This window comes from Ceratina calcarata, unplaced genomic scaffold, assembly GCF_001652005.2.
Source record: "Ceratina calcarata isolate Rehan_Ccalc_2016 unplaced genomic scaffold, ASM165200v1 scaffold351.2, whole genome shotgun sequence".
Lineage (NCBI taxonomy): Eukaryota > Metazoa > Arthropoda > Insecta > Hymenoptera > Apidae > Ceratina > Ceratina calcarata.
In genome coordinates this window covers 319,168-336,199 of record NW_017158043.1, presented here as the reverse complement: position 1 = coordinate 336,199, position 17,032 = coordinate 319,168, and the positions used below count along the sequence as shown (strand labels likewise).

The window sequence follows — 17,032 nt, the reverse complement described above, 5'->3', positions numbered from 1 at the left end:
CTATACTTTTTAGCACGTAGCTATTTATTATTAGCATTATTCTTTCGACGTCTGATTTCTTTTTAATTATAGGAAATACGTTTTTCTAAAGTACATAAACTTTTGGGATTGACTGTATAGCCAATACATCCTTAAGAAGAATTATCATACGGCATATACTGCTTATTAAAAATCCTTATCAAAACATGTGAGCTTCGTCAAGTACAATACAAAGATCAAGTAAAACACGTTGAACAATTAAAACCGAAAAAATCAATTATCTCATGGGACTATTTTCACTGATATTTCACACTGTTATCATTAAACACAGCGTATTGAATCACACATAGGAGAAGTTGGAAGCTAGCTTTTCATTTACAGAGCAGAGAACGAAGAAGTGACATAAAGTTCGAGATAGAGAGCCATTCTCGAAATACGTGAATCACCTAAGACTTAAAAAGCCAATTGTTCCGCGTGGGAGCTTCATTCTTTAAGCCGAGGATTATATAACTGTACGAACGAATGGAAAGTGGAATGATTAATCGATCGTAAACGTCGAGATGTTTAAAAATCGGGTTCGCCAACGTTCGGGATTCTCAAGCGGGGGAGATCGTATGTAACGATTGTTTACAGCCGGTTAATCGACAGATCCTCGCTTATAAACGTCTCGTATAGATCGAGTTTACGAGAGGCCCGTCCAAAATTTCGCAATCTCCCTCCCGTTAGCTGGCGAGCGTGCGGACAGTGTTTCGACGGTAAAATTAGATAAGAAGGGACAAGCATAGCTGACTCAGTCGAAGCGAAACGAGGATGAGGAGTCGAGGCTCGACGATACACGTATTTTTAGAGGATTGGCAGCGACCAGCGCAACAGCTGACCATCTCGCCGATAGGCTCTCTTCCGAAGCCGAAAAACCGTATACAGCAAAGTTAATATGCAAAGTGTAAAGATCTGTAAATGAAGAGAGCTTTCTTACTGTCCTCGGCAAAACGAGATCTCGGAAACGAGTGAACGCTCTTTATTTTCTTTTCCACTCTGCGCAATTCTTTATCTTCTTTATCATTGTTTACTCTGGCTTTTATGTTTCTCTTTTTGAAACATTCTACGATAGAATTTCTCCGCGTAGGCGGGAGGATGTAATTTTTCTCCAGCAATTTATACATTAGGAACGTCGAAAGAACAGCAGAAAAAACTTTTACACAATATGCGAAGTATCAATTTCTTTCAATTAAATAGATGAAGAATCGTTCTAAAAATATTTTCGTGAACGACGTTAGAGTTCGCCGGGGTCATGAACCACCCGGCGTCCTTCAGGGTTAAAACAGTGGGCAAAATACTGCCGCTGTTCTCTTTACTTTTTCCAACAAAGACCAGACGCATCAGATAAAACGGTTCAAATCTTCTACTATAATAAATATGTGGCTCACGGTTAAAGCGGTCTCGTGGCTACTCGCATTATCCCGACCGTACTTTCTGAACGCGTAAAATCAAAGTCCCTCAGGAGATTATCCAGCGACAAAAACGTGGTCTTTAGTACGTAGCTATTCTATTTACTTACTTAATCTTCAACCTCTTATCTATTTTTCCTCTCTTTCCCATTCACGACCGATCCCCTCGTTACTCGTTTCGCTCCCATTTCCATTTAGCTTAATTTCTCGCACAGCTGCGGACGATTCTTCTGTATGGCTGATAAAGACGGGGGAAATTGATGAAAGATGATAAACCCTTTCCTACCGTTATCTTTGTTCGAATATCCCACAGTCTCCTGTATTTTTCCTCCCTCGTTATTATTCCTGGTTCGGCTTCCCATTTACGTGCAAATCGAACGGATTAAAATTTAAGCTTGTTTGTCTACGGATTGATGTTTCCGTCGTTTCACGACAGAAATTATATCCCCGATCATTGCGAACGACGATGATTAGAAATCTGATATGTACACTTCCATCCACAAGCGTTAAACCGCCTCCAAATATTTACTGCTGTCTGTATGCATATTATAAAACAGCTTCCTGACTGATTTAATCATCGATACCTAGCAAAACCTGTCCTACGAATTTACTTGTAGAGAGGGTCGTAGATGCTCATTAAATTTCGAAATTCGATCTTTAAGGGAGTGAAATGGATTTCTATGAATTGCCTTATTTTTCTTATCTCGCAAGAACAGTTTTACATAACTTGCATAAGAGTGATTCCACAGACATCTTTACAATCTTACCGTCTTCGGGAAGCAAATGTTATTTACAAAGAGGCACTCCAGTAACAAATAAATTCTACACTTTTCTCGTTAAAACACAAGCATGTGCCGTGACAGACAAATAATTCAAATTATCTGTCCTAACTATGAAATTTCACTTATGCGAATCAGAGGCGACTAAAAAGACTTGAGATACTCTCATATGAATAACAAGTGCGTACGGATTTCACAAAACACTCTTGTTATTTATCGATCAACATGCGGTTAACTCGAGTTACGCAAATCCAGTTTATCACAGACCGTGGAATTGCGGCGTGAGAGAAATTGTATTGCTGTTTACAGATAGCATTGCGAGATCCGGTGATACGTACACACGGTTGGCTGTTTATGCAGCCACTTGAGGCTACGATTATAAGTACAATCGATTGTACGGGACTACGGCTTTGCATCGTTCCGACACCTACTATCACGAAAGGGGGGTAAAAAGGAAAAGAGCCACGCTTAACAATCTTGTCACGTACTAATGATACCGCTTTACCCAAAGTACTTTATTAACCCCTTACTGCAACCACATTGCGATTTCAAATGTCGAAATTAAATGGTACCATCAAACATATTTTTCTTATCTTTGTACAGCAGCAGACTTCGTTATCATTTTGTAAACGAGGTCATTTATGTACGTTAATAAAACGACTCGGATTTCTCATCTGCTTCAGTTTTGTGCCATTCGGCGTTCGTTGAACAACGTCATCAAGAAAAATAGAAATTGGAAAACTACAGTGACGTCCATGAGCATGCATGTACATGTAACATTCATAGATCTACAAAAAGCATGTTTCAATTTTTATTAGACAGTCGAAAAAATTTAGAACGTGTGCTCTTTACTTTTTTTAATAAATTCGTTGTATAGCAAATTTTTAATCGTTGCGAAATCTATAGAATAATTTCCACTAATATTTCTTAAGGGAGATCGTTGAACGAACGATAACGGGAATGATCTCCGACGATTTGAGTTGAGCGACGACGTCTTAACGACTTTATTAGTCTCCTTCCCGTGATTATAACCGATTCATCATTAATCGGCCTCGCCCCGGTTCCGCGATCGATCTCATTTCTTCACATTACGTCTATCGCCCACGCTTCGAACACTTTTCAAGCGAGAGTTACTTTCCACGATAACTGCTCCCCGAGCGGTAGTGAAACCGTATCGGCGTCCGGCGAATAATTTCGCGCGTTCCCAGGAGCAGAACACATTTCTTTTGGAATTCCTCGCATAACGTCGGATACCATCGACCATCCCTGTCGATTCGAGCAAATACTTAAATATGTAGGATCACTGGTATAAATTTTACTACATAAAAGCTGAATCAATTTGTTACCGAAAATGACACGATATGCACTGATTCAGTTGAAAAATAAGAAACGATATACTAAAATCCTTTGATTGAATCAATTCGCATGTTGTAACATCCGATTGAATAGTAAATAAGCTTGCTTTCTAATCTACGAACGGAATAACGAGAGCAACGAGAACTTAATGAGACGTTTTCATTAAACTGCTAATTCAAGCAACAATGTATGCAGTCGTTAACCTTAATCATCGTTAAACCGACGACATGGCTAATGCACCGTGCGTTCACGGCCAGCGGGCGAGTGTGTATCCACATTTGCACGCGATCGTAAATCTGCTTGATTCTTGTCCCGCTCTGAATCCCCCTCGCAAACAATAAATGCTTGACTACCCGAATTGTCGTTTGGCCGCTTTGGTGACAAGACTGCGTCTAACGACATATTTATAGAAGGTGATGCTGATTTCTCTACGAGATGCGTCACCAAATGTGCCATGCCAACCACGCTCGAACATCCTCGAACAATGACCAAGTAGAAACGAAGTATAGCCTAGAGGAATCCTTCGAAAATTTACATCGCGTACTTTACTAGCTGGACTTTCCGTAGTTTACAAAAAACCGACTCATAACTCCTGTTCAGTTTGTTTTACTTCTGCCGAGAGGCTACGAGCAAATTCGTACGTCGAACAGAAATAGACGAAATATTGAAAGTTGTAGTTAATTTCTGGGCACGCGAATATCAAAAACTGTTACCGTGTAATAATTCAATTTATACGCGATCAATATATATTCAATTGGAGTAAATTCTGTCGCTGATTCACAGCTGATGGCACGGCGAGCCCCGTCGAAAAGGACAATTCGAGGGCGTTCCGTCGGTGAAAATTCTGTAGCGACGCAACGGTTACAATTTCAGCTGACGCCGGACTTTACAAATCACCGGGAAAAAGTATTGCAACGCTTTTCCCCGGTGCACTCTCCGCCTAGCCGTTGTACGCTTTTCTTTATCCACGACGAAGCTCGAATATTACGTTCAACGTGGGGACCATAGTCTATTCGCGACGCGAGATACGAGAACTTTTATTCGATGAATATTCCAGCGATCAGAGATTATTTAAGACTGTTGAGGGCCGAGCAGTAAAATCTCTGGAGCAAAACAATATACGCATTTTTAGCATAGACAGATGAAACCGAAATGAGAAACTTGAGACCAGACGATTGAAGGAAAGAAAGTGAATGAAAAAGTTTATTTCCTTCTATTCTGAGGGGGGGAGAGAGAGAGAGAGAGGGAGTGAGGGAGAAACTCCCCTATGATTTTTTTTAGTAATCTATGACTATGAGTTTTAATTTCTACTAACAAGAGACAGAATTTAATATAAGAAAATTTTTCCTCTGTTACTCGAGAAATACCTGGTACATTCATGTACCTTTCTCCTGGGACGGCGGTTTTACTCATCAAAGGAGCGCGGTAAAGTGTTTTTGCGGGTACGAGGTAATGGAAGCTGCTTAAGAATTAATTAACGCGTTAACAGGGAATGGATGTGTCGCATGGAAATTAGTTTTTAAGTTAGTCGCAAGTAAGGCGAGTTAACAGGTACCGAGAAATCGTATAGGGTGCGTGCAGGGGCGCGGACGTTTAAATTTACGGTAACAAAACAATTTAATCAGGACAGGGAACAGGAAGTTCGCTGGAACAAAACTTAGCGGTGACACCTGGCTCAGCGAAAGTTTAATTAGGAACGTAAACGTTCAACTTTTCGTTCCTCGCGTGGAGGGAAAGAACGAATGAGTTAAATTTCCCTACTGGTTTCGAATTCTCACTTCGATAACTTTTATCCTCTAGCTATTTCGTGTCCAAGATTAACCCATAGACCGCCAGCATCAATTATCTCAAAGCGTCTTTAAAAACTCACGTGTAATGCAATTATATCAAGGATGTATGCCGTACGAAGTACTCATCGATATTTCATCCGATATTTCAGCTTTCCGATGATCTAAAGTTTGAAAAGCTTTAACAATAGCAAATAAAATAAAGCATAATAAAGTAGAAATCGTTGTGATGAAATTACGCGAACAAAACGGTGCTCGATCGACGATTTTTCTCGAATTTAAACGGGCGCTTGACGGGCACCCTATCGGAAACGATGCGTCGAATCGATAGTTGGATGCGTATGTAACACTCGCGTATATGGGAGTAAACCGCGCTGCGTGTTCAAATATACAAAACCAACGACGCGGAAATTAGGAAAGGACAAATTAACGGCAAACCGAAACGTGTCAATCAGTTTTCGAAACGACTGTACAAATGCTAACAAATCGATGAAATTAACGTAAACTCCACATCTTTTCAAAGCAACAGAATCACCGTCATTCATTTACTTTTCCCAGTTAAACTTGCACAAAGCAAATATTGTCTTGTATTTCAGCTTCGTTTCACAAACGAGTAATTTTGTAAGAGAATCAGAGAACACGGTCGATCAGTTATAAATTATTACATAATTCAATATATTATGAAAATAATTTGGCACCCGTTGCGCACCGGTTCCGTTCAACAAATCTGCGTCACGTTCTGATAGCTAACTTTTCACGAAAATCACCCGAAACCTAATATTAATGACGTTCTTGTTAGCTCTTAAAAATTGGTTGAAGGAACGCGACACTCGCGTGCTGTATACGTAAAAACTTCTAAGATTTCTGACTTACTGGTAGCGTAGCTGCTTCTTAATCCGATCGGTCTCCACAACGTGAAATGCCAGGCAAAGATCGAAGTTCCAGCGACAGAAACCACAGCCGTATTTCTGTTCTCATCGCAATCGCTAATATTTTATTACGTTCATTAAAACCGCGGGGGTCCAATAATTAACTAATGATTTAACACGAGTCGATTACACGAAGGCTAACGAGTCACTGAATCACGCAATGGTAGCAGCTATCCTCCCCCTCACTGATATTGTATTTATTATATTATAAAGAGAGGTCACCGTGAATTTCGACGACGTAAACATAGTTTTTGCAGCAAGAGACGAACTTCCTGACGATTATTGACAAATATACGAATTATCTTGTCTAAATGTTACGAAGAACGAAGAGGGGTAGAACTCGTCGTGTTCGTTGTATTCCGGAGAACTAATAACGTAGCGACGCTCCCGTTCTCTGGCGGTTAGACTTAAAGCTTTATTTCCGTTATTTAAAACTATGCTTAAGAAAATAAGTAACAGAACGAGACAGACTAATATTCTCCAATACTTTCTGAATTCCGTTTCGATAGGACATCTTATCGTTACAAGGAAATAATGCTTATTTTTCTGCTTACAGGTCACTGAATATGTATAGTAAAGAAATACGAAGCGATAGAAAATACTAGGTTTTAGATATGCATACAAAAATTGTACAAAGTGTCTGTGGAATTTAACATCGGATCAATAGTATTCATACGAATACGAGGAGAACGAGCGAGGTAGCACTTGGAACATTAATAAAATCAGTATGCTATTAAAATTGAGTGTGCTCGGCTCTCGCAGAGTCAAGAGGTAGTGAGAGTCGAAATGAAAATGAAAATGAAAACAAATAAAATAGTCGTCTCTCGTAGAAAATTGAACAATAGACGTTGTAATAATAATAATAATAATAATAGTAATGTCGCCGATAGATTGAATACGTTCCCAATTACGATTCTATAATACTCGTTGCTCTTGTGATAAATATTAAAAGGAACTGAGGATGGTGACGTGAACTCGAGAGGGAAGATAGAATTGATGAGGAATCGAGAAGAGTTGAAAATGATGGGAACGAGCCTCGAGGCATTCAACAGCACCAGTTATTACGATGCTGATCAATTATCGGAGAACTTGACGAGCAAAGAGAATCCGATCGAGGAATGCAAACAAGAAATCAATTCGAGCGGTCTCTTTGATTTCGTGATCTACGGCGTACTGATGAACCTGATCGGACTCTTCGGAATATTCGGTAACGCGATCTCGATGATCATTCTCTCTCGGCCGCAGATGAAATCATCGATCAATTACCTACTAATCGGCCTGGCCAGATGCGACACCATGTTAATTATCATTTCGGTAAGTCGATTAGCCCTCGTCCAACGACCCGCTTAAAAGGCTTTTAACCCGGTTCAAAAGAATGCTCGTCGGAAAAGTCTTAAAAAATACATACGAACGTACGGTTGAAAGAGCTCTGGCTAAAGTAGCAGCTTAAATTATAAACGAAAGATAGTATTTCTTTTTTAACGTTCAACCCTTCTATACCGGCCAGACGTTACGTAAAGCGGTTTCATTGCTAAATGAACATCTCGAGGCCAACGTCAAGATCCCCGAGGATCCTTAAGTACTCGGTCTATGACGTTGTTTATACATAGAATGACTAGTAAAAATGTTCAAAGCCCGGAGGTGTTTTTCCTAATCGAATCAAAATAATCTACCTTTTTAATTATTCAACAGTGATTATACAGCGTTGTTTCATTTGTACAAGTAACCGACGGAAAGAGATAAAGTAATCGAGAGAAGATCGTGATATTTTCAGATATTAATTTACGGCTTACCTGCGATTTACGCGTACACTGGCCTGATGTTCAACTACAAGTTCATCGTCTATCCAAAAATAGTCCGATTCTTGTACCCGTTGTCGTGCATGGCGCAAATAGCGACGGTGTACTTGACTCTGACCGTGACGCTGGAAAGGTACATCGCCGTCTGTCATCCCTTGAGGGCCAGATCCTTCTGTACCTGCGGGCGAGCACAATTGGCCGTTCTGATTATCGTCATATTTTCGTTCGTTTACAATCTTCCAAAGTAAGTCTGCTGACAAACATTCGCCAAACGGCACCAGTAATATAAGATCAATGTTTCATCTCACTGTGTGCCAAGTTTCATGTACAGACTGAATCAATAAGAATTGTTACATCCTGTTAAAGTTTCATTTAACTGATTCACTCTGTACATTAAAAAATGCGTACTTTTCTATCATATTTGTCTTATACTATTTTTATAAATATTTAAGGTATAATGTATCTATTTCGTGTGCGTCTGCAGATTCTGGGAGGTAGAATATTACACGGAAATACACTGGAAGTACAACGTCACTGTGTATTGTCTACAGTCAGCGGATTTGAGGGGCAACGAGTTGTACGTCACGCTCTACGTCCATTGGATGTACTTCTTCATCTGCTATCTCTTCCCATTCCTCGCCTTGGTGATCTTCAACGCGACCATTTATCGAAGGGTAAGGAATTCGAAACGCAAGTTTTGTTCTGAGAGCAGCAAAGGGAAAAGTTCTCGGTATCTGTAACAGATGCGAGCGTACTTAAAGTCTTCTTTGTGATTGCGTTCGCTCAGCGAAACAGTGAAAACAAGTATTTCCCAATTGCGCTCTTTCACGAGCTCTGTTCAGCCGCGGTGTACAAATACATTTTATTTCGTTCACGGTTGCAAACTTTTGTAACATTCGAGATACAGAACGCGGTTCGTACGAGTTATTTCTTATGCAATGGCAATTTCCTAAGTGGTCCGTTGCTAGATAAATCTTTGCATAACTTCGTACGATTTCCCATGCCTTGTGATATTCATCTAAGCTTATATCTCCGCGAGAAACGATTTCTCGGGGGTAAACTCTTTCGCTTTGCGCACTAACTTCCATTTTCTATCTCTTTTGCTCCGTAATTCCACTTTCATAACGATGTAGTCTACTGCATCAGGTATTTGAAAAGTCGTCTTGAATCCAAAGGAAATTCGAATGTTAGCATGTCGACATATACATCGTAGATCAACAAGATGAACCATGAATAACTGATTCTTCTTTGATTTCATTAAAAAGTACTTTATACATGAATTACTGTAGATATTTACTTTCGACTTGTTACAAAACTAATAATAGATATGGAATTTTTGTGTTCCAGGTGAGGAAGGCGAACAGAGATCTGCAGCAACTATCCCGTCACCAAAGACGCGAGATTGGTCTGGCGACGATGTTGCTCTGCGTCGTGATCGTCTTCCTGATCTGCAACATCCTGCCGCTTGCCTCGAATATTCACGAGACATTCCTGAGCGAGCCGCCACTCCCATTGGTGCAGATGGGCAACCTCCTCGTCACGATCAACAGCAGTATAAACTTCATCATCTACGTGATCTTCGGTAGGAAATTCAAGAAGATATTCCTGAGGCTGTTCTGCAACCCGAACCTGTTCGGCCCGGGCCGAGACAGCCCGGAATTTCCAACATACGACGAGTCGATCATCACCAACATGACCAACATAGAGTTAAGGAACTCGATCAGGCATTATTGCCTGAACAGATCGAACACCATCAGCAGGAACAATAATTCGGTCTCAAACGGTAGCATGAGACAAAGCATGAAACTGGGCAGGCCGGCCAGCCCGGGACCTTGCGTTTATTATCCCGCGAGGAGCCCCGTGAGAAGCCCGAGCCAGACGTCCAGAACGTCCAGCGCGCAGAACGGGTGGAGCAAAAAAGACATAGATCCCGCGCTGTAGTGAATCACGGATAGTCTGATTCCGATAAATCGCTTGTGGATGACAATGCACAATTGTGCCACGTAGGATAAAATTGAATGTCCTTTAAAACGATCTCCCAAGTCGGGCGCGTACAGAAATCAATAAGAATTGTCATGTAAAACAAACAAATAAAATGTTTGTTAAATTACAATGCGTTCATTCAATAAAATTCGTATTTAATGTCTATTAACGACATCAGACAATTATGACTATTCTTGTTGATTCCTCCTGTATGTATTGTATATTCTGGATAAACTCGAAAGTATGTATAGTATTATGAATATTTGTCTCTTTCAAACGATTAATTTTCCTTAACGAAAAGTATACTAAAGTGTAATTAAATTTACTTTACACTACGATAAACCTCTCCTTTTAACTGTTAAGATTTCAGAAATTGACTCTTCGTCTCTTTCCACCTATCAGACCATACATGTTTCGATGTTTTATTGAAATTTTAAAATGCTATGTATTTTGTCATTTTACAATTGTACAGGTACACATTTAAATATGATATACGAGACATTTTATTATTGGTATAAATGTGAGACTTGTGTACTCTAAGAAATAAGAGGTAATCATTCACAGCTCTGAAGCCATTAAGGAAAATATTAATTATTGGAATATAATAAAGAGATCGATATATAACGAATGATCATCTTTTGTATAAGGATAAAATTAAAATACAGTGTTAAGTAGACAATATGATATTTCTGTAAGAAAACGCCATTGTTATTGCAATGCACGAAATTTTAGAAAAATTGTAAATACCACCAACAAATTATACTATTTTGATATGCTATCGCGCGTAGAATTTCTTTGAATGATGGAATGAATGATGGAGTTGTACGTGTGACTGTTCTTTTAGGGGGAGATACGGAAAGAAAAACGACCAAAAAGATATGAAACTTTCCTATTGTTCCTAGGTTTATGAGAACTGAATTATCGTTTGGAAACGCAGTATTATAAAAGATATCCTTAGCGTTCTTTATATAATAATTGAGTGAATGTAAATAATTTCTGAACTTGAGTAAAATATCTTCCATCTTTCTAAAAGGTAATAAACATGTAAGCGTTCGATACCATCGGCATATCTTACCTTATTATTTAATGATCAATTAACGCCTTTCATGTACGCATAAACTAACAGCGCAAATCTTCGCGTAATATAATAGATTTACATCATAGTATCATATAAAATGAAACGCAAACGTACCTGATGTCATTTACTAATCGTAAGTAGATTCTTTTGTATATAATCGTTTCGCAAAAAAAGAACACGTGCAAACTTCGGCACCGAGTTTTGTTTATGATTTCGAACGAGACCCTCGATATCTCGATAGTTTTGAAGTTTCGAGATAACGAGAGGCTCGACATGTTTCGCAACGAAATTGTGAAATTCGTATAATTATTAATATCAAAATTTCGAATCAAACAGAGGGAAAAGAAGCGCTCTCGTAATTAATACGATAAAAATATACATAACTATGTATAACAGATTCTAGTCAACTTTCGATTAAGCTGTAGCTAAATTCAAAATCTTTCTAAATATAAGTGTACATGCGTGTATATATAAACGTACACATTACAAATGTATGTATAGATAATAAAAAGATGTCATACAAAAAACAAGTGTCGTAATTACTTGCATGCAGTAAATGGCTAAACAGAACTGTTATATGCACAGTATAAGTCCAGAATAAATCGAACATAATCGAAAGACGAAGGGTATTTTTACATTTATATATTTTTATATGTACATCTTATTTAACCACTGGATTAAGTCATAATATCTCATATATGTTCATATATATTATAAATTGAAATAAGCTTATAATTAGTAAAACTGGTGACAGGTCGACATACTTTACTTAACATAAAAGTATATGTAATAAAAACGATGGACCGTTCACCAGTAACGGCCCATGAAAAATGAATTTTCCTTTATTCGTAATGATAATAGGATGATACAGAAATTATTATTACATAATATATCTACTGCATGTCACCTTTGTCTCACTTTGCTTCTTGTTTCTTAGGTTTCGGTTTCAGCCAGAAATATAACCCAGCAATTGCCATACCAGTGAGCGCGGAGACGGCTACCTATAAAAAAGGATACGAAAGATTTACATTTGTTTAAATAGCGACGTGAGTGTAACGTTTGAAATCATTGAGGGACATAACTGCTTTGAGGTTACTTACGTTCATACGGCCGCGATCAGTGACACTGTTCAAATATTTTGAAATTCCAGTTAACTTCGGCTCGTCGCTCGCCATTGTTTGTCAATTTAATATACAAGTTCAAAATGTCACTTGTCGTTTCGACACAATTCGAATCACACCACCTCGTTACAGACTCGATTTTTCCTAAATCCCTTCAACCAAGCTACGAGTGCTACGACTGACACTAGAGGGAACACGCGACATCCGCTGCGGATCAGTGTTGTAAGATTTCAGGAATTTCAATCCTAGCGCCGTCCGTTGAGGAATAATGAAACTCAGGTTTCACTCTTTCGTATCGCATGAGTTGCATGTCCGCGAGCTAGAGGCTTCGTCAACTGGCGGCGCAACGATTACGCTCATGGCTTAAATTTTAAATTACACCTCTCCCGACTCTACTTTTGACAACTATTTCTTTAGAACATGATGAAACAATTCTTCTGCACTCTGTCCATATTATGGAAATTTTATAGCAAAATAATAAAGAATGTACCATGTATCGATGATAGAACGTAGAGAAGTCTTATAAAAATACAAGCAATATATGCCAGAAATATTCAACAAGTAGTGAACAAACGCCCATTACTTAATCAGAATCAATAGCAAAAATCTCGAAATAATAATAGTATAGCAACAGTGGTTATAATAAAATGTACTTACGTGAAGTAATAATAGTAAGCACACCGAGGAGAGTACCTCGGTGTTAAACGCATTTACAACGGTAACAATTACATACGCACAACAGGGCTCGATGAACGACGGTATGTCCGTGTAATAGTAATTACAATTAATATACTTACGTGGAATAATAAATGCATCGTAACCCTCGTAAGTAAGCGTTTACACCGGTAACAATTACACTTGTAACAATTGTATTACTTGCGAACAAGACAGATAAATGCAAATGGCGAACGCGGGACAACTGAACGAGCCAGCATGGCGCTTGCGTGAACGGTACGCGGTCACGTGGGCTGGCGCGCAGAAATTCAAAACTACATTTGATTCTCATTGTAAGTTCCGCTATTTCTCAACACGCGGCGCTATGGTCGAAATTGCTCAAATCTTACAACACTGGTTTGGACGTGGGAGTAGCAGGACGATATCATTTATGTATTTCTACAGTAACACCAGTTACACCATCCTATTCAAAAGCTGACGAACTAACCTGACTTAAAAGCAGCTGAACATTTTGTGATTAACTCTGTCGCTTTAAAGTATATATTTTTGAGAATCCGTTCCCATGTACGTTATAGTGTAATTATTATCACCCGTGAACTGTGTAATATTTTATCTAAAGGAAACAAAGTATCGCCTAAAAAAAAGACATTTTTATTGTTTTCGTTATAGAATATAAGAAAGAAGAGTGAATACTAAGTTGTAACGATAAAAGACGGAAGAATTTGTGATTTATAATACACGACAATGTTTAAACGTAAATTTGACGAGATGGAGAGTGGAGGTGGTATCAGTAAACCACCAGTAAAAAATTCTTTAGATTCAGACGAAGAGGATGATGATGCTAACGAAGATAATTATAATATAATGAGTGATGGTGAAATCGAAGGTATGCACAAGTGTATAGTCCATGTATCGATGATAGAACGTAGAGAAGTCTTATAAAAATACAAGCAATATATGCCAGAAATATTCAACAAGTAGTGAACAAACGCCCATTACTTAATCAGAATCAATAGCAAAAATCTCGAAATAATAATAGTATAGCAACAGTGGTTATAATAAAATGTACTTACGTGAAGTAATAATAGTAAGCACACCGAGGAGAGTACCTCGGTGTTAAACGCATTTACAACGGTAACAATTACATACGCACAACAGGGCTCGATGAACGACGGTATGTCCGTGTAATAGTAATTACAATTAATATACTTACGTGGAATAATAAATGCATCGTAACCCTCGTAAGTAAGCGTTTACACCGGTAACAATTACACTTGTAACAATTGTATTACTTGCGAACAAGACAGATAAATGCAAATGGCGAACGCGGGACAACTGAACGAGCCAGCATGGCGCTTGCGTGAACGGTACGCGGTCACGTGGGCTGGCGCGCAGAAATTCAAAACTACATTTGATTCTCATTGTAAGTTCCGCTATTTCTCAACACGCGGCGCTATGGTCGAAATTGCTCAAATCTTACAACACTGGTTTGGACGTGGGAGTAGCAGGACGATATCATTTATGTATTTCTACAGTAACACCAGTTACACCATCCTATTCAAAAGCTGACGAACTAACCTGACTTAAAAGCAGCTGAACATTTTGTGATTAACTCTGTCGCTTTAAAGTATATATTTTTGAGAATCCGTTCCCATGTACGTTATAGTGTAATTATTATCACCCGTGAACTGTGTAATATTTTATCTAAAGGAAACAAAGTATCGCCTAAAAAAAAGACATTTTTATTGTTTTCGTTATAGAATATAAGAAAGAAGAGTGAATACTAAGTTGTAACGATAAAAGACGGAAGAATTTGTGATTTATAATACACGACAATGTTTAAACGTAAATTTGACGAGATGGAGAGTGGAGGTGGTATCAGTAAACCACCAGTAAAAAATTCTTTAGATTCAGACGAAGAGGATGATGATGCTAACGAAGATAATTATAATATAATGAGTGATGGTGAAATCGAAGGTATGCACAAGTGTATAGAATATTGTTTATTGTGACTCTGAGTATCCTTATTTAATTATTAGGTGCCGAGGATGGGCCGAGTGCTCCAGAAACAAATATTGGTTTTACTGCTTTTAATATGAAAGAAGAATTAGAAGAGGGACACTTTGATAAACAAGGTCATTACCTTTGGAACAAAGAAAAAGAAATTAGAGACAACTGGTTGGACAACATCGATTGGATGCAGGTTCGTAAAATAATTTTTGAGTGTGTGAAAATCGAACTATTAAATCCTCTTGTAATTATACAGAAGAAAACTCAAACAGTTGTACAGTAAAACAAAATATTTCTTGATATGAAACAGGATGTAGACATGTTCCTATGTTTTATAATTGTTCCTTGTTCTTAGACTTTGCATATTGAAATATCAGAATATGTTTTCATACAGCAGACAAATAGAATTATCTGTAAGCCCGCCTCGTTTACTCAGTAATGCAAAACATTACTAAGGCATAATCTTGATAGATCAAACCGAGTTCTACAGCAAGTGTAAAGAAGAAAGGCAAAGACAGTGAAAAACATGGACTGGCAGATAGTGATAGTGAGGATGAAGATCCAGATATTATGTTCGATCCAACACAGCTTTATAAACAGATATTGGAATATTTACAACCTGGGGAGACTGTTTCTAAAGCTCTATGCAGGCTTGGTATGTATTTTCATTCGTATCGCTCTACTTCATAAAATACATTAATTACTATGTATGATTGTTACAGGGAAGGGAAAGAAAAGATTGACTACCGCGGAAAGGTGGAAAAGGAAACAGGCGAAGATACCTGTAGAAGATGAAAACTCTATTAGTATAACAAAATTAACTGAGCTTGCGAATGAATTATTAACTCGTACTGGGAATATGGATATATATCAGGAGAGTTACGAACATATTAAAAAGAAGGTAATTGACAAGTAAAAAAGTGAAAGCATATCTAAGCTCTTAACACGAGATGAAATTTAAATCCGAATTTTTGCAGGTCGAAGAAGGTGAGAAGCATGCTCATCCTTCTAAACAAGAAGCGGAATTAGATATGTATTCCGATGATTTTGATGTGAAAGAAAAGGCAAAACTGGATGGAAGCGAAAGTAACTATTTTAGGATAGTGTTGTGCACTTGTAACTCTTCAATTTTATACGTCATGTTTAATTCGTCTATAGGTAATTCCAAAGAAGAGAGCAATTGTGCGAAGGACGATGATAAAGAAGAGGAAATAATGTGGGAATTAAAATGGTCGCAGAACGAGAACGCGGAAATCCACGGTCCACACACGACCGAGCAGATGCACGTATGGGCGAAAGAAGGATACTTCAAAAGTGGAGCGTGGGTGCGGAGAGCAGGTCAAAATAATCAATTTTACAATGCTGCGCGAATGGATTTCGAACTGTATCTGTGATGTTTCACCTTGATATAGTCATTCAACGAGAGAACTAATATTTTAATTTTTCAATGATGAATTATTAAACTGGAACTTTGATTTCAATGCAACTGGAAATATTGTATAATTCGAGAAAATATAAACTATTAACATAAACACTGTGAACATGTGTATATATAGTTACGTTACAAACTTCAGTGATAAATATTCTGCCACTTTTGAAGCTACAATAATAAATATGAAAATTTGTCTGTATTTAAGTAAAGGCATTGTCAGTATATTACTGGGTAACAATTCATTCCACGTGTTTCTAATATGTATAAAATAACAATTGTTCATACTTGATACATATCTCACGAATAAACGTATTCGCGAAATACATAAATTTTTCTCATGTAAATGTATCTCTTTAATCGGTTCTAAAATTTCAAGACCTGAGCCTCCCGAGGACATTTAATAATGTATCTTCTTTACGTTTTTGTTGCGGCTTCTCTAAAGGCCAGTCGGCTCGTCACTTAAGTCGAGAGAAAAACGAACTTACATTTGAGGAACTTCCTGTGCATACTCAATAAGGAGACGGGGATAGCTCCGAATTTATGGTCCGCCCGGCGTGGTATTTTTAAATAGGATTTTATCCCTAAAGTAAATCTATTTGTACCCCTCATAAAAACCCTGGGCGACCACCCCTGTTTATTCAACAGAGTGCAACTCG

At 38.2% G+C, this 17,032-nt stretch overlaps 3 protein-coding genes and 1 long non-coding RNA gene across 12 annotated transcripts in view; 2 read left to right on the top strand and 2 right to left on the bottom strand.

The window, feature by feature from the left end:
• The window catches only part of LOC108625395 (uncharacterized), a 60,447-nt gene extending 52,293 nt beyond the window's left edge, over positions 1-8,154 (bottom strand). For 3 of the 5 annotated variants that reach the window (XM_018025388.2, XM_018025385.2, XM_018025386.2), the window contains exon 1: positions 6,223-6,828. The gene's annotated coding sequence lies outside the window, so the exon portion shown is untranslated. Of the gene's footprint in view, positions 1-6,222; positions 6,829-8,071 lie in introns of those variants that run through there. The other 2 variants (XM_026813887.1, XM_026813888.1) reach the window with 1 other exon arrangement.
• Positions 1-11,223, top strand: part of FMRFaR (FMRFamide Receptor) — a 23,978-nt gene extending 12,755 nt beyond the window's left edge. For 2 of the 4 annotated variants that reach the window (XM_026813891.1, XM_018025392.2), the window contains exons 2-5: positions 7,231-7,592; positions 8,053-8,321; positions 8,562-8,751; positions 9,425-11,223. In XM_026813891.1, coding sequence (XP_026669692.1) covers positions 7,275-7,592; positions 8,053-8,321; positions 8,562-8,751; positions 9,425-10,018 — 1,371 coding nt within the window. In that variant the 5' untranslated portion in view covers positions 7,231-7,274 and the 3' untranslated portion in view covers positions 10,019-11,223. Of the gene's footprint in view, positions 1-6,834; positions 7,593-8,052; positions 8,322-8,561; positions 8,752-9,424 lie in introns of all 4 variants that reach the window. The other 2 variants (XM_026813890.1, XM_018025390.2) reach the window with 1 other exon arrangement.
• Positions 11,224-11,918: 695 nt separating this feature from the next.
• Positions 11,919-12,461, bottom strand: LOC113464395 (uncharacterized). The gene is made up of 2 exons (XR_003389241.1): positions 12,239-12,461; positions 11,919-12,139 (listed from the first exon to the last, which is right to left on the bottom strand). It is a non-coding gene; the product is annotated as an uncharacterized LOC113464395 (long non-coding RNA).
• Positions 12,462-14,430: 1,969 nt separating this feature from the next.
• On the top strand, positions 14,431-16,720 carry holn1 (CD2 antigen cytoplasmic tail-binding protein 2 homolog holn1). Of its 2 annotated transcripts, none has more exons than XM_026813892.1 (7): positions 14,431-14,589; positions 14,671-14,911; positions 14,974-15,137; positions 15,416-15,599; positions 15,667-15,845; positions 15,922-16,030; positions 16,103-16,720. In XM_026813892.1, exons 2-7 carry the CDS (start codon positions 14,770-14,772, stop codon positions 16,336-16,338), a joined length of 1,014 nt encoding a protein of 337 aa, XP_026669693.1. In that variant the 5' UTR covers positions 14,431-14,589; positions 14,671-14,769; the 3' UTR covers positions 16,339-16,720. The 2 variants fall into 2 exon arrangements, with proteins under 2 accessions (XP_026669693.1, XP_017880884.1); XM_018025395.2 differs by having other exon boundaries at positions 14,432-14,589; positions 14,695-14,911.
• Positions 16,721-17,032: the final 312 nt, after the last annotated feature.

What these genes read in the sequence shown, in the direction of transcription:
- holn1 (XM_026813892.1), top strand. Translation starts at nt 14,770, where the DNA reads ATGTTTAAACGTAAATTTGACGAGATGGAGAGTGGAGGTGGTATCAGT. An exon ending in ACAACATCGATTGGATGCAG is followed by an intron (nt 15,138 to 15,415) that starts GTTCGTAAAATA and finishes TAATCTTGATAG; the next exon opens with ATCAAACCGAGTTCTACAGC. An exon ending in TAAAGCTCTATGCAGGCTTG is followed by an intron (nt 15,600 to 15,666) that starts GTATGTATTTTC and finishes TGATTGTTACAG; the next exon opens with GGAAGGGAAAGAAAAGATTG.